Below are 20,944 nucleotides of genomic sequence, written 5' to 3' on the forward strand. Positions count from 1 at the left end.
TTCCTAGACATCAATAATGGGAATGTATATTCACATTTACCCTCCTAAATATACCATACAGAGAATAATCTCTCTTTATTATGAAAAAAATAGTAAACAATTATGATCAAGTTAATATCAGCAAATGATTTTTATGTTTTATTATTACTGTACAGTATTACCCCGCTTTACGCGGTTTCACTTTACGCGATTTCTCATATACGAGGTGCCTCGCCAGAACCGAACTTTAACTTTCCGCGGTTCATGTACCCATATACGCGCAGAGTGTCCGGCTCGACGCTATTTTTAGATTAGCCCCACCCGCCTGCTCCCCCCTCCTCCCGCCTATGCCTGGGCAAGCCGCGTGGTAAGGTTGAGCAGTGCATGTCTCTGTTGCGTTATCACTGACGTCATATGACGTATCGGACTGTGATTGGCCATGCATCCCTACCCCCTTCTGCCGCAACCCACCACAGCCAGTGATAGTGACAGTGAAGATGACTTTGAGGGATTTGTCAGGGAAGCCCTGACAACTGTAACTGATAGTGATGGTGATGCACCTAGTAATGGTGATTCACCTGAGGGCCAGTCATCTGCCCTCTGCCTCGGAACCAGCCTCCATCCCTGTATGCCGACCCATCTCTTCTACTAACGTAAGTGTTACACATAACTTTTAGTTTTCCTAACCTAACCTTTATTTTTCCTAACTTAACCTTTATTTTTCCTAGCCTAACCTCTTCTATATTACTTGTTTGTGCATACCATCATAAAGTTAAGATAAAATTTTTACTACAACATAGTTGTGTGTCGTCAAAAAGTGGAGTTTGGGGGTCGGGCCAGTCTCTATTGGAATTAATCCCATATGTTCTGTTGTTCCATTTACGCGGATTTCACTTTCCGCGATACCCTGTGGGTTCAATTGACCGCGTAAATCGGGGTACTACTGTACTGTACTATAAGGGCTTAGGACACAATAAGTACAGTACTGCACAGTTCGCTGACCTTCATTTCTTGTAAACAAATTCACGGGTAGATGACATGCAGGGTGATGGAGGTAATTTGGACTTAAGGTGAGGTAGTAATGGTGGTGGGGACTGGTTAGAGGTGCTAGAGCACACAAGGAATTACAGTAATACTTATTGGTATTTTTGAGGCTTTACAAAAATTTGTAACTGATAGTAAGCCGCATCTCCACTTATCCCTCGTTTAGCGACAATTTCACTTAACATCAGGTTTTCAGAAACCCAACCCCATCATTAAAGGAGGGATACATGTAATTATTTTCTCATTTCTGGAGGACTGTGCTAATGTTAGTGATCTATGGAATGATTTGATTTAAGAAGTACAGTACAACATTTTAGACACAGGAGTGCCGGTATTGATGATGCTGTGTGGTACAGTGTAAGAGTAAGTGAGTCATTGCTTACATCATTTAAGTTCATGTTAAAATTATTAACATCCTCGCAACCATGAACAATTGTATTTAAATGAATAAACAAATCTGCTCAACCAATGGGAGATTGATATGCTTGCAACTGGTCATAAAAATTAACCCAAAATAATTTTTGTTTCCGTTTCTTAAAGGCTCAACACTGAAAACAAGAGCTTGAATTGTAAAAGTGAACATTGCCAGTATATTTTCATGCGAACATCATTCTCCAAAGATTTTTAAACAAAGTCAAATGAAACTGAAGTTAATGGACAAACACCAAAAGTTGATGGCCAGAAAATATTGTCATACCATAATGAGACCACAAATATGCAGGCATATGAAAAGTAAAGGCAAAGCTGTACAGACTCCTTGAAGAAATTCACCTTCTGATATGTTTACATCACATAAAGAGAAAATGTGTTGTGTGAGCCACATGTACTATCCCACTTTGGCAACTGGAAAAACTCAGGTTTCCATCTAGTGACATTGATAGCTCCTCGACACACAGGAGCCAAAGACTCGGAGTCAAGAGTTCCATCTCTTTCATCCAAGGAAAGTGTTCTAAGGTTTGGAAAATTTGGCAAGAGACGCTGCAGGAAAAAGTGCAAGGCTGACAGACTACCTAAATCACAACAAAACTGAAGATGGAGAGTCTGAACAGCATCGGATGATAGAAGAGCAAAATCATCTTCCATGTCCAATGCACAGGACAACCCCAGCATCTGCAGGAGAAAGTTTGTTACAATATTCCTATTTACTCTTTGTTTACCTTTACAGTACAAATCAATTCGCTAAGAAAAAAGCAACACCTGCTGTAACTTTCTCTATTGAAAATGCCATTTTTTCTATATCCACAACACGTCGCTGTAAGTACATAAAAATTTAAGTAGCTTGGGAACCAATGATTTAAAACAGTGGCTCCCACTATTTTTAAAAATCAATTTAATCATCTTTTAATCAATTTTACACTTTCTACCCTTACAGGTGTTTATATTATTTTTACAGGTATTTACATTATTTTCAAGGTGAACGCGTAATTATTTTATCCATGTACGTATCTTGTGCATATGGAGGAGATTGAAATATACTATACACTACTGAGAAAAAAATTGAATTTTTTTTTTAATTTGCTAATAAAGAAAAGAAAAATTCAATACTGAACTATATAGTAATCATTTCTTATAATGAAATTCATTTTAGTGGAACGACTGTGAGGCTTTTATTTGCTTCTCCATCTAGTGGAGCCTTCCGCTAGATGGAGGAAGTTTCCGGTAACATCCGTGGGCTCGCATCTTTATTTTGGCATGAATCAGATAGTTTCCTCCCGCACATCATCATATTGTTGTTGTCTCCCAGGTTTTTTTGGGGGTATTCTGCCATCGTGTGTGCATGAATATCGTTGTCCTCATCCCTAAATGGAGTGCTAAATCCAGTGAAGAGAAGGGTAAGAGTGTGTCCCAAATTTACATTAACTAAAATTTTTTACTCACTATTTTATTACCAATTTTCCAAATATTCTGTATGTACAGTATGTGTTTTTCAAATGGCCTCATCTCCCCCCAGTTTGGGAACCACTGATTTAGAGCCATTAGGGTCTTTGTGAGCCTTGGCATAACTATGATTCTTAATGGGAATTAGGTAAGGCTGACAAGTTGATAAGTGGTTAGCCTGTGAATATTATTCCCACCACCTACACTGCCCATGTCATGCTCTACCATATACTGTAATTATGAAGAAACTGACACATAATGATAAATACTCACTCTGTTACATGACTGACTCACCTCTAAGTTGGGAGCAGCTCTCAATACATTATCTACCACCTTGGTGTAGTCGGAGTCATGAGTGGCATCGGTTTCAGAGGGAATATCCTGGATCACCAGGGTATGCAGAGTTATGCAGGGACGAAGGAGAGTCCTGATGGAAAATGACAGGTTTACATACTAAATTTTGGTGAACAACACAGACCCTTCACTGATAATTATTCATTCATTTTCACCTGATGTGTTCTGTGGTGTTCCTATTCCACAACAGGTCCCGAGATATCCATTTACAGTAATCCTCCCGTTAGCCGGAATCCCCATTTCCCGGTACTTCCCAATAGCCAGAATTGATTTTGGGCCAGAAAATTTTCTGTTTTGGGCATGGGAACGAGTTTCCGAGGATGAAAATCAGGCAAATTTTCTGGAAAAATTCTGAAAAAATCTCTCCATGGGAATAAAATTTCCGGGAGTTCCCGATGCTTCTGCATGTTTCTCCACATTCCGGGCACGTGGGTGGGCTAGCTGCTTGAGTAACTTACACGCTTAGTTCATATTCTGTTGTGCAGTACTGTACATTACTGTATTGTACCATGATACAATCAGCCAAGAATACAATGTTAAAGACATAAAAAGTGATTAGTTACCTATACTGTACAGTACTATACATTCAGCAGTGGGCAGTGTATGCCTATTGTAGGCTAGGGTGTAGAGTTGTATGTGACAGAAACACCTGCTGCAATAGATGGTACAGAGCAAAGGCAGGCCATCCTGTATCATCACATTACCATTTGGCCTGACTGTATCTTATCACAAGCTCAAGACAACAGCATCTGCTGGTGAGTCCAGTATATTTTGTTTAAATAGTACGGTACGGTATGCGGTATATATAGTGTATACAGTACGTAGTATATTTTGTTTATTTATAAGATATTTTATGTGTACTGTGGTGTTTGCATAAATTAATACAGCTCTGTGCCTGTCTGTGTGAGATGCATGGTTTAGACTCAGAAAACTTGCCCCTGTATATGAAAAAATTTCAGTGATGAGAAATTCATAATATACTCGAAAATCTCTCATTCTCGCAAGAGCTCTGCACCAATTATTCCAGCTAACGGGGATATCACTTTATATTTTTCACATATGCTATTCCTATAAGTAAACAAAAAATGGATCAATCATTCTAGAGTACAGTATTTGGTTCACTGTATGTATACAGTACTTAAAAGTTAATTTCATAGGGAGTACATAACTATCACCCAATCCATCCTCACCTACAGTATATTGGTACACACATTTACATGATGAAGGGAAGACATATCACTTACATCACATAATTAAATAATGGTTCAGATGATTTAATTTACATTAAAATTAAATTATGAGATCATGTAATTCAACCTCATACTATCCCAATGCGGTAATTTCATATTCATTATTTTAACTACTACAGTACATGTACCTGTTAAATCTTACTAAAGATCAATGTTTACTTCAACTGAGTACGCTGGAATAAAGCAATAATCATATGCTATATATCTTCAACAATTCCTCATGAACACCAAAAATACCATATCAACAATTGAACATTTTCCCCTGCTATTTTGAGCTTTTTTCTACTATAATTGAGGGTGGTCATTAATAATAAAGACCCACTATCACACACAAACATTATTTCTTCCTTTGTTGTCATTCATTCTTACTGCTATTACATGCAGTCTGCTATGGTATTCCCCTTCCATAATAATGCCCTAATCTTGTATCTATCATCTCCCATGAGCAGCACTTTCTTCTCAAAATGCAACTCAATTTCTGGTTCTCTTTTTCATGTACACCGTTGATTCCTTAATATCCATCACCCCTCATTTCTAGTGCAAAAACCTTGGACTGCATGTTCAATGGTATTTGCACTGAACCTACTACCTGTACTATTTTACAGAAAATTAAAATAGGCTAAATTAATAGGATTTTCACTTAATATTTACCAAGAAAGCCCACAGAGGGCTTCAAGAGGCTGGGGATCAAGGGATGCACAGTTATCTACAATAAATAAAAAAGCATAACATATTAACTCCTGTATGGCGAAATATTAGAAGATTAAGGAAAATAATAATAATAATATTACACCTACTGTACTGTATTGTCAAATAATGTTTTTATTCCAGGAATAATCTAAATCATTCCAACAATTACTTGAAAAGATCAAGTGGGCCAACAACCAAATGCTAATTGAAACCCTAAATAAGCACTACCTGATATACAGTGGGAACATAAAAACAAGACACTGTACAAACATGCCCAGTGGTACCTGGCTCACCCACCTGTAGCTTTTTGATGCATCGTCACTGTCACTCATTGCCATGGACACTGCCAGAAAGTATAATCTTGGACACAAGTTGATCAGTTGATATAAAGTGTTGGAATTCAATTGTGCATACTCATAACATATATGTAGGCTGGTGATACAGCTGCCTTGTGCGTGTAGTGTTGGCAGAACAACTTTTGTTATGTCAACCTCTTCGTACGGCCGCAGTGCCAGAGATTCAAAAGCACTCATTTGCGAAACCAGCTTACATAGTTTTGCTCCAGCTTCCTCCAGTCTTCTTTCAAACACAGAATCACAATCTGCACCCTTAAAATTATCATCAACATGTAATCGAAGTTCTCTTAAAAATGGAGCTCGGTTGACTAGGCATCTCAGTCTTTCATCAAGAATCCCTTTGGTCCTGCAGCTTACCCTCAAAGCTGTGACCTGAGCTCCCACATCTAAGAAAGGTTGCACAAGACTCTTTTCATTTTCCTCCATGTAAGCATCAATTCCACAAAAGCGCACACTTGGATAAAACACACATAACATCTGAATGAATCTTTCAGTTTGTTTCCAATATAGAATATCAACATATCTAAGATGGCTAAATGAAAGTCTCGGTTTTGTGCCTTCTTTCCACGAGTGCACGACCTCTTCACTGGACATACCATCAAAAAAACAAGCAAACAAAGCTTCGTCACTCATAAACACTTGTGGCTGCATGTGTGGAATGGAAAATTCTGTGAGCATTCTACAGTGACTCCCCAAGGACATCATGAAGTCATTACTAAGGGCCCACTGGTTCATCTTTAACACCTGTTGTAAATAAAAAATATATATCAGAAAGATCAAGATTAATAGTATTTCACCTCTGCACTTTCAGCTACTCTAAATTTTGTAAAGGCCAGGAAAGAATAATAATTGATCATTCTTGGAAGCATCGTTACAATCGCAAAATGTTGAGATTAATATGAGTACCTATCCCACGAAAACAATTAGCACATTAAGCAAACACCTCAATTCTCAATAAAATCCCGAGACAAACTGTGATCAACAATCATTTGGGTGGCAAGAATGAAATTATGGAGATGCAAACACTACCACCACATATCTTCTATAAAGGGAAAATTTCCTGACCTGTAAATTTGGGGATTGTTGCACCAGGGCAGTAAGGACAGGCTTGATCCCTAGTTTGTCGTCAGTCACAAACAACTTCTGCAGGGGGTAGGGTCCTAGTCGAGTTATAACTTGAGCAAGATCCCCACACCACTCACTGCAAGTATACAAAGTAAGGATAAAAAAAAAGAGGACTAAGTGAAAGCTTTTAAGTTGTAGTGAGGCTGAGATGCATGTCTCCATAGCTCAACAAATACAGTTCTGTGTATGGATGAAGTGGTGAGGGATATGAAGGTACGATGTCAACATGAATAATGCAATACTTTTTATGGAGACTGAGCAGGACTGCATAGATCAGTGAATGACTTTGACAGGGTGTGTGGTACCAGATGATAAGAAAATAAGGAGTCTGCAATAGGCCGGTTGGCCTGTGCAGAGGCAAGATTAGTGCACTGGATAGGGCACGTACAGTGCGCAAAGCTGGAGATATGGGAAATCAATAGGGCAAAGGAAATATGTTACTACAGAGCACTCTAGATAATCCTGTGTCATGGCCACCCCTTTAGAAGGGAGCAAGGCATCACAAGATTAGGATAAGTCAATCCTTTTTTTAAAATAGTACAATATTCTGTGATTGTTTGTATATAAATCAATACATACAGCATTATATAAGCAGAGCTCCAAGGGCTAAAAATTATTAATATTTCTCACTATCCACATTGCTTATTTATTCAGCACTGCATCGTAATGTCTATTCTATTCCATATATACTTACCACACTACATAATTTGCTTTCCTTTACAGTTTTGCTTTTTTCAGAATATCATCATTAAACATCTCATTTCTTCTTCTTATACGTTAGCAAGTTGATAAGATGTTTCCCCTGTTCAAGGTTGACATGCATCCTCCACATTAGTAAGTCATTAAAAAGTCCCGAAATTTTTGTTAGCCATACACGGTATATGGCCATATACTGTACGGTATATGATATACCCCTTAGCCCTGCATGTACCAGGTGAATGAAAATTTATATGAAATAGATTAAACAAGATATTATTCCTTTAGGTACAAGTGTGAAATATATCAGAAGTGATAGATCCAAAATACACTAAAAAATAATAAACACTTGTTACTCAAGGTGAAAATCTTTTACAAAAGTAAATTATAACAAATGCATGGTATCAATAAAATGAGACCTGTTAAATCCTTGACCTAAAATAAAAATTCTGGAAACAGTGTTATGCCTAACTATATATATATATATATATATATATATATATATATATATATATATATATTACCTTAAAATTTCAAAGCGTTCCCCTCCAAGTTCAATTCTTGTATCAACACAAAGTCGTAGTAATAAGAACAGCACAAATTCTTCTTCTGTTTTGGAAGTCCAACTCAGCTGCTCAAAGGCATTCACAATCTGAGCCCGTAGCACTGAATCTACACTTCCCAGAGTGCTCTTGTTCCACCACCAGTCACGGAACTTCTTCATCTCTTGCTAGTACGGTAGATATCAAAATATATTGAAATTTTTCAATATGACATTCGAAATTAATTATTACTATACTGTAATAATTTTTGTAATGATTTTTAATCAACTATTTAGTTCTAAAACTATTACTGTAGTCCAACTTGATTAATATAAACTGGTGGCCTTATTTTCAGGGAATAGCAAGGTCTGCTTCTGAGTAATGTAAATACTGTACAGTACTCTGTATAGTATAAATATAACTACAGTATGTTTCTATTAGAAGCTCAACCACCAGGAGAGCCCTCACTCTTCCAACAATTTAATTCTTATGGTTCACTGGAGGACATCCACTTCAGCTGCTGACAGCTAATAATAAAATAAAAAATTACAGGTTGAGCTGGTCACTTTCATGTAAAGGCCCAGGGTTAAGGTAACTCTTCAGGTCTGAGGGTTGTCATCCAAAAAACTGGCACTTGACAATATAGGCAATGTTAGATTTTTTCTTTTTAATGGCAACACTTCAATTTTAAAGGACTGGTTTAGTCATTACTAAAAAGTAACAATAATAACTGAAAAACTGAGAAAAAAAATTGAGGTTTATGAGAACAATGTATTAAGTACTGGACTGTACAAGTGCTTGTATGGGCTAAGTATTGATAAACATACCCACTGTGGTTGAGGAACTGGCATGGTGACATCATTAAGATTGTAGATCTGACTTCTTTCTGCTGATTTTTTACTTTTTTTCTTTTTCTGTGGTAACTCATACTGCCATATCATAACTGGGTCCCACCTGCCAGAAGGGAAAACAATGACAGCATACACAAAGCACAATTATATGCCATTCACTGCTTCACAAAAATACAAAAACTTAGTTTACCTATACATGTACCTTGATTAACTACAAGAATAGCTCTTGATATTATGGTGAAAACTGCCCTGTAAACAACTGTTAAGAGTTGATAGAATATTTTGGATGCAGAACAAAAACTAGCACTGCTCAGATATAAGGAACACCTTAAAACCCATGATATATCTGAAGAACACTGTACGTACTGCCCCTAAGTTGTCTCAAGGACTCTATTACACCCCCCCCCCCCTATACTGAATAGCATTTAACAACTTTAGTCCAATAGAGATATTTCCTTTTTATGTACACTACAATATATCGAACTTTTTAAAAGAACAAAACTGATATATGGATAAAGTAATTATGGTACCTATAATGATTACATTCTTCATAGTCTTCGTATGTGAGGCAGCGAGCGACAGCCCCAGCAGCGAGGGAAGATAGACAAGGTGGACGATGGTAAGATGGTACCACCATTCCTTCAATGAGTGTCACATTGGAGGTCATTATCCTACATCTGGCTTAATTCATCATACCTGGTAGAAAACAGAATCTACATTAAGGATACTGACAGAGGGTATTTACTACTACAGTTCTACTCGGTCTGGTAAGCAGCATTGCAAATCTCCACTTATAACAATTCAAAATAAAACTGTTCAATGATGGCAGATAACAAAAACTGCAAATACTGTACAGTATTATCAATAACCATTGTATCCATGAATAATTATAAAGGAAAGGCTTAAAAAATTAGTAATGATAATCATGAATGTAATTGGTAGATGATGTGGTTAATTTGACCAAGAATATTTTCTATGACAGACATGTCAGGTGAGGCAACAAAATTCATCACAAACCATGTCACTAATATTATTCACTTATTCGTTCCTACTGAACTCATACACACTCAAGGAATGTTTTTTGTTCGTTACTTGACACTAAATATGATCAAATGCTACTGTCAATGGAATGTGAACAGCCACTTTTGAAAGTAGTAATGTTTAAGAAAGTCTCGTCAAAATACACTATTTTTCTGAACGGTGTAGCACCCTGGGAGCCTTACCCCCACTTCCTGGTGCAGTGACACATACCTAAACTATCAATGAGCTGCAGGAGGAGTTAGTAAGACACATTATAACAGCTTCAGCTTCACGTCCACTTCATGTAGGAATATGGATAATGTTCACCAAGTTACCTAGGACTATCGCTAAGCTATTTCTTTACCCTTTGAAAGTAGACGATATGAATAAAAATAGAGAGTTTAAACCAACGCATAACTACAACAAGATTTCTACACTGGATTTGGTTAAGTTATCTCATACTTGATTGATTCGTATACATTAAAAAATAAAGTCAAAGGCGATGCGTTCGTGGTATCTTACTAACATCTGTCGTCTTGCCTTCATGTTGCATTCACTGGTTTGTAAACAATGGTCCCGATTCATGACGCAAATACATAGGAAGTTATTAATCTCTTGTAATATCATTTTAAGTCTTATATACTCTATACTGATATAAATACCATTAAAATACAATAATAATGGAAATACTTGAGACGCCATATGTCATGCATGATATGTGTTTGTTTTATATATTCACATATTCAAGGAAGCCAAAGTCAATGGTCACTAAATCGAACAATAAATTTTAGTAGCTATGGCTAGCCAAGACAGAATATATTATTGTCATGATTAAAAAAAGCACCATTTTCATTTCAGGCTTTAAATCATAAACGCCGTGCAATTCTATAATTTTAACATTCACTGATAACGTTTACTGAATTAGTGCCTCAATGGACAAGTTATGAGTCTCATAAAAAGGCTCAATTGACCCCAATAGGCTGAATTAGTAAGAAATAATTTTCGTCGTGGCTACTTAAGACGATGTCATACTGCGGCTTTGTTGAATCGACAGGAATCTTCCATCACATGTACATAGCTTCAGACGTAAGTACAGTATTTATTAAACACATTTTGTTATTTATTCCCAGTTAATGCTTTAAAGTACAGTTCTGTGGGCTTTAAACTGTTTGTTGACAATGTCCCTGAGTGTTTGAGTTTACACTCCTCTGAGAAAACACTTCCAGAACATCTGCATGTATACAGTACTCCTTGGTATTATGCTTATAACTGTATTCTTCACCATGTACCCTGTGAGTCTGTGATATTTTTCTTTACTTTGCTTTACACTTTACTTATCCTCTTTGTCGCTGGTCGGTAGTTTGTCGGTAATTTCTCCGGTTACTTATAATTTAGAAGGTTAATTGTTAAGAACATATCAAGACCTTTTTGATGGCTGCGTTCTTAATTTTAATAGCTGAATCTGTACAGCATGGATTTCGTGCCTGGATCATTACACGCTGTTTACTATCATCCAGTCAAATTGTTACCGTTCATTTAACGTTCAACCTTTCTACGCTGTCATGCACCCTAACACCCTCAACGCACACACAACGTTCTAGAGTACCCACACATGTAGGACCTCCAGGCTCCAGCAGTTGTAAGCACAGGCGTTCAGACGAAAGTCGGTGATGACTTTTTCTAGGAAGATTAGTTTTTTATAATTGATCCATCATGGTATCACATATTATGTTTTCTAGCATTTTATAAGTTTTGTAAGTTAACCTCATAATTATTTGTGCTCTGAATGGTCCTAACATTCTGGAATACCACACCTCGGTTAATCTTGAGTTTAAATAACTTTAGTTAATACATCTTTCTAGGAAACCTATGTACTCAAATGCTTAATTCGGTGGTCCGCCTTCAAAACAAGGTAAATTGTTCGAGTTCTTTCTTGTAAACTCAAAGGGTAAAAACCCAAGGTAGGTAGATAACAGGTAGCCTCACTCCCATAGGGTCTACGCTAATGAAAATAAAAATGAAATTTTTATTTACGTATTTTTGAAGGCTTATGATGGCATTAAAAGTTGTACAGTAAATGTATGGAATGGAGATTTTTTGTTTTATTTTAATTGGAGCCACTGATTAAATATATAAAATAAATATAAATATCTTACTTGCGACCGCTGGATTTCATCCAACGTCGCTGATTGGCTAGCGATGACATCACTTATTAAGCTCCGCCCACTTAGTTACATCAAACAGTAGAAGCAGATCATAATACTGTACCTCACTATTACAAACCATGAAGTGGCAAAAGGGGCGTGGCTTAGCGATCTCGAGAGTAAAGTTGCTAATTAGTGAATTCCTATGTACCTGCGTGAGGCTACCTGTTATCTACCTACCTTGAAAAAAACCAGTGTCGTGACTCCGTTCTGCCTTGTCTAACTGCATAATTACCGTACCATTGTTTAAATGTCTGATCTCTCCAGTGCGTGTTTGTAACTCACCAGGGCGAATGAAAAAAGATTGGTGTTTTCTTTTTGGGGTACTCAGACTTCTTTTAATCTCTGCCCGTTTACAATGTAAATATGTCATACATCATGGTGTTGCTTCTGTCGTCATTAGTAACTTCTAAATGTATTGATATTTCTGAATATTTTTTTATGAATCCGAATTAAGACGTGGGTTGGTGCCACGCAGTCAGATACAGTTGAATACCAACAAGCATTTACACAGGTTTCCAAACATCTCAGACTCGACGAAACTCTCAGTAATGCTAATAATAATAATAATAATAATAATAATAATAATAATAATTAACGGTTTATTGAAAACGTTCTGCAGCCCGAAGGCTGAAAATATACATTGGACATAAATGACTTATTACATACATTGGTGGTTTAACAAAAGCCTTCATTAGAGAAAGGTAAAGGAACATACAGTGAACATACAGATTAATGTAGGATTGTACGTGTTGAACAGCAAACACGTAGTGTAGTAACTCCCTCCCAGATGGTGTTAGGAGGGACCTCACGTGATGTAGTAGTTCCCTCAGATGGTGTTATGAGGGACCTGACGTGGTGTAGTAATTCCCTCGCAGATGGTTTTATGAGGGACCACGTGGTGTAGTGATTCCCTCACAGATGGTGTTATGGCGGACCTCACGTGGTGTAATTACCTCACAGATGGTGTTATGGGGGACCTCACGTGGTGTAATTACCTCACAGATGGTGTTATGGGGGACCTCACGTGGTGTAATTACCTCACAGATGGTGTTATGATGGTCCTCACGTGGTGTAGTAATTCCCTCACAGATGGTGTTATTAGGGACCTGACGTGGTGTAGTAATTCTCTCACAGATGGTGTTATGAGGGGGGCCTCACGTGGTGTAGTAATTCCTTCACAGATGGTGTTATATGAGTGAGGTTTGGTCCCAGGCCTTCCTATCGTAGACGGATTAACACATCGCTGGTTGTTGTTGGGTCTCGTTATCACTGGGTACCTGGGACCTCATTGTGTGAAGGTTAACTTGGGTACGACTGTTACTGTTGCGTTGTTCTCACTGACTTAAGCACTGTTCACCACTGTTCACCTCTGTTTAACACTGGTTCCATTCCTTTCCTAAATGAAATTGTAACTTCTGGCGAGAACTTGTTGATATTCCGGTGGGGAGGAGGGTTCAGGGGAAGGGGTTGGTATGGGCCAACTTAACAGTTGACCTGGCTGCTCCGAGAGGAGCGCCAGGTACGTCTTGACCCTTCGGTGGTCAAGGATGTAGCCCACTCACCTGTCTTCCCCCCTTCCCGGGCAGGAGAACTTTTGGCAGAACCCATGCTTATGCGGGCACGACCGTCTTTCCCACACATGATGACTTAACCTCATCTAATCTAACCAATTTTGAACTTAGTCTAGTCTACTTAAGTTGACCTAGTGAAGGAACGGACACAGTGACTATTATGCAAGACAAGGAGCAATCAACATTCCCCGGAACTCAATGTTTCATAGTCGTAGAAAGAGACAAGGAGAACTATCGTCTCGAAAACAAGAAACATCTTTCACTCCAGCAGAAAAGTACAAGTGAAAAATGCTGCTTTCGTCACAAATGTGAAATTGGCTGATAATGTACTAGTTATGGTGAAAAATGGGAACTAGCATTGGCAGTAGAAGGCAGTGTGCTATATAGCTGTTATCAATTGTGTGGTAGTCGCATGCATTATTATTACGCAATAAGTTGTCCTGCATGTACAGTACTTGCCAACAGTGCGTAACAGAGACGTGACCGATCGCCCAAGTGGCTAACGAGCCGATCAGTGGTGAAGAGGATAAAAGAAAGAAAAAAAGAAGGTATTCCAGTGAAAAGGGCAATTTTATAGACATTCCAGGGCATAAAGTAGTCACTGGATCGGCATTAACAAGCAGGGATATATCGCTTCATTGTGTGTCACCTGTCTTCGTTATCGGAAATGCCAAATGCACATCAAGTGTATCGTGCATGCTCACTTATTTTCATCGAGCCTATTTACTGCTCAAGCTGCTGGATCAGTGGCTAAGAGGATAAAAGTGACCCTTCATTTTTTACTCAAAATACAAAGAAAACAAGTACCCGGAGTTTAGAAATGATTATTACTATGCCCAACTCCCTCATCATACATGTAGGATGATGCTTTCCCTTCGTTTTGCTCTCTCAATGTACCAAAGAAGGAAGTAGGTAAGACAAGAGAGTTTATTAAATTCATGTCAACGTATACTTAGTAACTACACCTTCCCGTATACAATATTCTGGTTCTACGTGTTCCTGTATTATTTAGGTAAATGCAATCGCTATCATGTAAATAAATTTATTTGAAAAGTTATGTCATTCTGATGAAACACTGCTACTGTAAGTGTAAAACACGGATTTGGAAATATCGGCATCACTGCGAGGATGGAATTTATCGTAGTTCTCCAGAAATATTTTGTTTTCTTTAATAGTAAACGAAATACAGAAAACGGGTGGCACCTGTTTGGATGTTGGTAACAGGTTTCTCGTAAAGGCAAAGGTAGTTCTATTTCAGGCTCCCGGTCGGAGGTTTGCCGGTGATCACCTTGAACCTCTCACAGTGAGGGGAGCTGGAGAGAGGGCAGGTTCACATTGTGTAAGTGGCATTAGTGATACGGTTGAGAGGTTCACAGCTCGGCTTGTGGCTCCTGTGAGACGTGGGCAAACAGAGGGCATCACTCGCGAGTGGTCTTGTTGGAATATTAGTTGGTGGCTGATGAGTTTATCATAGTCATCTCCTGCAGCGAAGGTCAGCTGTTCACGGTAGGGAAACTATGCATGACACGCTAGTTTGTAATTGTTGCCACGTTTTGAGTTATCAGCTCTGAGTTACCGTGTGGACGCCGGGCCTAACAAAGCTTGTTTGGAAAAGGTGACCCAGCGCTTGAAAAACAATTTGGAATTTTTGTGGATTACCTCACGCCAAGTTTTTATACCAGGTATACATAGTTGCTGTGCTTAAAATTTCCCAAATTCTGGCGCCATTGGCTTTACTTCGGCACAGATGTTACGTAATTTTGTAACTAGGTTAGTGAAGCTACTCGCTAATTTTTTTGTTTTTATTTGTTTTTACGAATTGTTTTTGCCTTTTTTTATTTTTTATCTTTCTTTAATAACTTGTGATGGATCGTATGTGGATTAATTAAGTTCAAGACATTTTTATGAAATGCTATGTAATCTAAAGACAAATTGAATAATACCCAAACCATAATACGAAAGTTCATTATTTGGGAAAAGGGATAATTATTTGCAGTGTGAAAGATTGTGTTCATATGCAGAAACATTAAAAATTCGTACGAGATTATTGAGACTGGCTTTGTTCACCAATTGTTGATCATAAAATCCAAAGGCAATTTCGTTTGGATTTCCCCCGTTTACACGGGATGCGAAGTACACTCAATATTCTTGTACACAAAGTGAAATATTTCTCACTTTCTAGTGGATGAAATGTAGCGGTTTGTCATTTGTTTAAATTAAAAATTACAACCGTTTACAGTTGTTTGTGTGACCGCGCGTCATAGTAGATTGCCAGACTGACTATACGTTATACCACGTTAGGTAGCTGGTGGAGACACTACACAGAAGTAACACTTACAGTATAATAGAGATGATGAAGCAAGGGAAGACCCGGGAGTGGTGCCAAACCTGTTAATTTCTTTGGCATTCCATATTTAAACGTGGAGGAGGAGCCGCCTCTGCCACTACCTTAGAGGAGTTGGGTTGGCGAGGGTTTGAATATCGTAGCTACTAACATGTTCTGAAGATTTGAGCGAAACAAATATTCTTTGATGCACGAATTTAATATATTATACATATATTACTTATAATGTCTTACTTATAGAGACAGTAAGTGATCATATCTTAAAAAGGTGTAAAGCTCCAAGACTCATTTATTAAGGCGCGAAACGATCACAATGTTTCTTGGTGCACAAGGCTAAAATGAACAGCTGTAGTCAAAATGTTCTGAGGATTGTTTTCTGAATTATGCCTCGGTGTGCAGCATTATACGCCAGGATGTCCAGTGGTATTTTGGAACAAACTGAACACTGGAAGTCCAATATTAGTAATGACGATCCTTGTCTTTTTCCTATTTGCCACTTTTGTTGTGAGTACGCCTTCTTATTCATTCCAAGTTCCCAGTCACACACCTTTCCATCTTATTTTGTCTTTTACTTCTCCACAATTATCGGTCCTCTCTCATATCCTAAAAATATGAAATTTGCAATGTTTATTTTAGTATGGAATTTTTTCGAGAGTTGGGGAAAGAATAATCTCAGTGTGATTGAATTTTAAATGGCTAGATATTCATTCAGATAAAAAATAAGATGAAAGCAAAATTTATCTCCAAAGGTACAACGGTGTGTCTTAATATGTCAATGAAACTTTTTTTTCTGGTTTTAGATCCGGAAACAGTGTCGAGTCTAAAATAAAGTTACATATACAAACGGATTCAAACTACCTATCTTTCTAAATTCATCTGGTGGCGATGCGTTCAGGATATAGAGATGGAAGAGTACAAGTAAGAGAAACGCTAAACTATTTTGTTATTCATATATTTATTTACAGTTTTATCTACACACATGATACGAACCAAAAACCTAACCTAAACTAACCTGCTCTAGGATTCATAGCGTAATTTTGCTTAAGTTGTGGATTGGTTGCTGTCTCGTATGAAAAATTAGCCCCCCCCCCTCCCCCCCAAGTCATGTTCGTTGTATATTTCCAACATTCCGTCTTGCTTGTTGCGCTTATAACCGTAATTACATATAATTCATACAGTTGTGAAGTAGGATTTTTGTATTTTGCTTGAATGATGTCTAATACGAGTGCTAGTCTTTTGGGTGCAGTTCACAGTAATTTGATAGTATTGTATGTGGATTAGGTTAAGGTCATATAAACGAAAGGATTTTATAGTCAGCAACTTAGGTAGTTTTTATTGCCACTAGTTGCCTGAAAAGCCTGAACAAATGTTAAGGTGATTGGTTCCTGTTGCCTGAAAAAAATGTTTGGTTGATTCCTGTTGCCTGAAAAGGTTAGATTTGGTTGATTCCTGTTGCCTGAAAAAAGTTTGTTTGGTTTCTATTGCCTGAAAAAAATAGATTTGGTTGATTCCTGTTGTCTGAAAGGGGGTTGTTTGGTTCCTGTTACCTGAAGAAAATAGATTTGGTTGATTCCTGTTGCCTGAAAAAAGTTTTTTTGGTTTCTATTGCCTGAAAAAAATAGATTTGGTTGATTCCTGTTGTCTGAAAAGGGGGTTGTTTGGTTCCTGTTGCCTGAAGAAAATAGGTTTGGTTGATTCCTGTTGCCTGAAAAAATGTGTTTGCATTTTTCTTAGCTCATCAATGTTTCAAAGTGGAGACATTGTTTGCTGCTGACGTGTGTACGATAACTCACGAGGCTTGGCTCTTGGCATGGTTCACCCTTTTAACAATTTTTTTTTTTACACTTCTTTCTTTTAGTTTTTATGCAATCCTGAGTGTAAACATGATGCTATCGGGGAAGAGGAAAATGTTACTAAGCAAGAGGTTCCTGTTTTTTTTTTATTCCGTCTTTTAGTTAACTTTAAAAGGGAAGACTAATACTGAGAATGCTGCGTTATAAGCAAATTCGACAGCTGCTTTTTGTGTTTCTGCATTTATGGATTTCCTGACCGACTGAAGGATGTTTTTTCACGTTCGAGGGTCTTCTTATTTTGAAGTGCAGGTTAATACAGCCAATGATTGGCTCTTGGTCAATCATGTTTATTAATTATCTGTATACTTAAATCTGGTTTTCATGCAGGCGGTGTTCCGAGTCGTAGGGGAGAATGTGTTGTGTGTACTGAAAGGTGTAAAAACAAATATTATTCAGGAAAGGGTAGAATTATCTTTAAGTACCGTCCACTTTTTTGGCGTGAGAGAATATTAAAAAATAGAAATATGTGAAATGCTCTTCTGTTTAAGTGCTATAACTGCCAAGGTCTATATAAGTACTAAGTTTCTACGCTAGATCGATTTTTTAGAGGATATAAACGGTTTTAAAAATTCACTGCCAAATTCCATTTCTTTGATATAAACTGAGAACCAAAAGATATGTAAGAGTGGGACTTAATGCATTTAAATACCACACCGAAGGCACAATGAATGACTTTCACTGAGACTTGATTTAGACAGTTTCTGAAATTTCTGTATGTCCAGAATAAATTATGTATGTGTGTGTGTGTGTGTGTATATGTGCTTCAGGGATTCTCAAGGTTCGTGTTATGATTATATTGATGTTATAATTTATTACAGTATTACGCTTTAACAACTCTGGTCATTAATAGTCTAGGTTTTGTACGATACATACTCCGCTTAACCGGAAATGTAATCTTACTGGTTATATTTAAACTAACGCACTAAAATAACGTACAAAATTGAATAAAAATTGCACTTGAGAATCTATTAACATTAGATACGTTCACTTAGCATCACCTACTATTTCAATTTGTGATTTTCGGCATTGTCATATCAGCGAGGATATTTATATATCACTGAAATAAAATACAGTTATCATTTTAAAGACACCGAGGACAGAGTCGATACATCTAAACCAAGAAAGTTAATCTTAGTATAGAATAATTAACAGCTAACCATTAGTTAATTATATGACAGCTTGTCAAGGCCAGCCATCTATCTACATTAACCAGTTTAAAGACCGAAATAGTTCACTAACCTAAAGTAAACAAACTACCCCTCACACCAACTAAATGACAGCTTATTTAATTAAACCATCTGGTTGTCCAACTCAGTTCTAAACACTTTGTACATAAGATGACCTGAATAACAAGTCGACTAATAAGGGCAAACTGAAATGGCCATGTCATTGTTGGCTATTCTTGGTCGTGTCATTTGGCATTGTTTGTACACCCGCACTGCCTGTATGCATTGTATTCCTGCACTATGTACGTATATTGTTTGTATACCTGCATCGTGTATGTAAATGCTGAATCAATGTGAAACTGTATGACGATTTTACTATGTATCTATGAACGGGTATGGATGACGAGACAGTTCAGTGGCCAACTGGCGCCACAAAACAAATGTAAACTCGAGGAAGGATCTGGATCAATCAACCCGATGCCCCCCAGGATGTGACGTCATCGCATCACTAAAACAAACGGATTGGTTGAGTTTTCCTTCTCCTCTTACTTCCTCCTCTCTCTTTAGTTAATTATCTCTAATGTCTTACTTCTTCTCAAATGCAGAATCAGAGGGACTGATCTCTTATCGTTTAATTGTTGATGTTTTGTATATGATCTAATCTTGTGTTCGCATGTTTGTTGATGCACAGTAACACAAGTGTTCTCGGGCCATTGTGAGAAGGTGAATCAAGCAACTTAGCTAGTTGGTCTTATAAGACGGTCGTTCAAATATCTAGAACAGGGGTGTCAAACATGCGGCCCGCGGCCCAGTTGCTGCTCCAGCCTTACCTTGAGGAGCTAAAACTAAATAGTGAGTGTATCCCTCCGCTGAATAAAATAGTCTGCTGTTTCCTAGAACAAAATACTCAATCAACATCAGCTTTTTGAACGGCAACTATCAGAGAGTAATCTTTCTCACTTTCCGACCTTGAAGTCCCTGCAAGGCACACCTGAGTTTCAAGCTGATATCAACACAAAAAAGTACTGCATCAAGATTTCCAAATTAATGAATGAGTTCCAAGAAAGATTTGCCGACTTTACAAGACTTGAGAAGGATTTTTTTCATTTTTCGGGACCCATTCTCTGTTGGTGTTAATGAGGTACCAGAACATCTTCAGTTAGAATTAATTGAGCTCCAGTGTGATTCTGTGTTGAGGAACAAGTTTTCGATAGTTGATGTTGGCACATTTTATCAATATTTTGGACCAAATTATCCCAGGATTAAATGTTTTGCCTCAAAGATTATGTCAATGTTCGGAAGTACATATGTCTGTGAACAACTCTTTTCTGTGATGAACTTGAACAAGTCTCGGCTTCGGTCTCAACTTACTGATGCGCACCTTAATTCAATACCGAAGGTTGCTACAGCTCAGTCGTTAGTGCCAACTTTGATACACTGGTCCATACCAAGAGGTGCCAATTATCAGGAAGCAGCAGTAGCTAACAATAAGATTGATCAAGGTAAGTAAACACTTGATTTGTTTGTTTTAAGGGTTTCACACGAGCGCAGACTAAATCCACCTTTCTTATTTTGTCGTACTACTCACCTAAGAGGTGATTGTGAAGTGCTCATAATTATGTTACTTGGCCCGCATGCTGTGTACTCATATTAAATCTGGCCCTCCTTGGCAAATGAGTTTGACACCCCTGATCTAGAAGGTCTATCCCTCGTACGGCTCTTAAAGAGTGAGGTGCATCCCCGTCTGGAGTACTGTCACCCCTCTCGTCCCCGAGATATACTAGGGACTGTTAGTTGCTTGAAAGTGTTCAAAGGTGGGCCACCAGACTGGTGCCTGCACTGCGGCATCTCTGTTTCCAAGAAAGATTAGAACGCCTGCAACTACCTATAGGGGTGCAAAGGATGACTTAATTTAAGTTTATAAACATCTCGGGGGGCACTACTCAGTCGAGTGCCCATACCTGGAGCTGGAGGACGTCCGCCTCACAAGGGGTCACAACTCAAGGTTGAAGAAGCCG

The 20,944-nt window shown here is 37.9% G+C and overlaps 2 protein-coding genes across 4 annotated transcripts in view; one reads left to right on the plus strand and one right to left on the minus strand.

Annotated features, from left to right (window-relative positions):
- Positions 1 to 882: 882 nt before the first annotated feature.
- LOC121858701 lies at positions 883 to 10,163 on the minus strand. The gene is made up of 8 exons (XM_042355289.1): positions 10,017 to 10,163; positions 9,296 to 9,461; positions 8,742 to 8,868; positions 7,897 to 8,102; positions 6,617 to 6,752; positions 5,493 to 6,295; positions 3,196 to 3,328; positions 883 to 2,133 (listed from the first exon to the last, which is right to left on the minus strand). Exons 2-8 carry the CDS (start codon positions 9,430 to 9,432, stop codon positions 1,807 to 1,809), a joined length of 1,869 nt encoding a protein of 622 aa, XP_042211223.1. The 5' UTR covers positions 9,433 to 9,461; positions 10,017 to 10,163; the 3' UTR covers positions 883 to 1,806.
- A 4,641-nt stretch (positions 10,164 to 14,804) lies between these two features.
- The window catches only part of LOC121858702 (anoctamin-10-like), an 87,562-nt gene continuing 81,422 nt past the window's right edge, over positions 14,805 to 20,944 (plus strand). For 2 of the 3 annotated variants that reach the window (XM_042355290.1, XM_042355292.1), the window contains exon 1: positions 14,805 to 14,902. The gene's annotated coding sequence lies outside the window, so the exon portion shown is untranslated. The other variant, XM_042355291.1, reaches the window with a different exon arrangement.

The sequence above is a fragment of the Homarus americanus genome, unplaced genomic scaffold (assembly GCF_018991925.1).
Source record: "Homarus americanus isolate GMGI-L3 unplaced genomic scaffold, GMGI_Hamer_2.0 scaffold74, whole genome shotgun sequence".
In the NCBI taxonomy this organism is placed as follows: Eukaryota; Metazoa; Arthropoda; class Malacostraca; order Decapoda; family Nephropidae; genus Homarus; species Homarus americanus.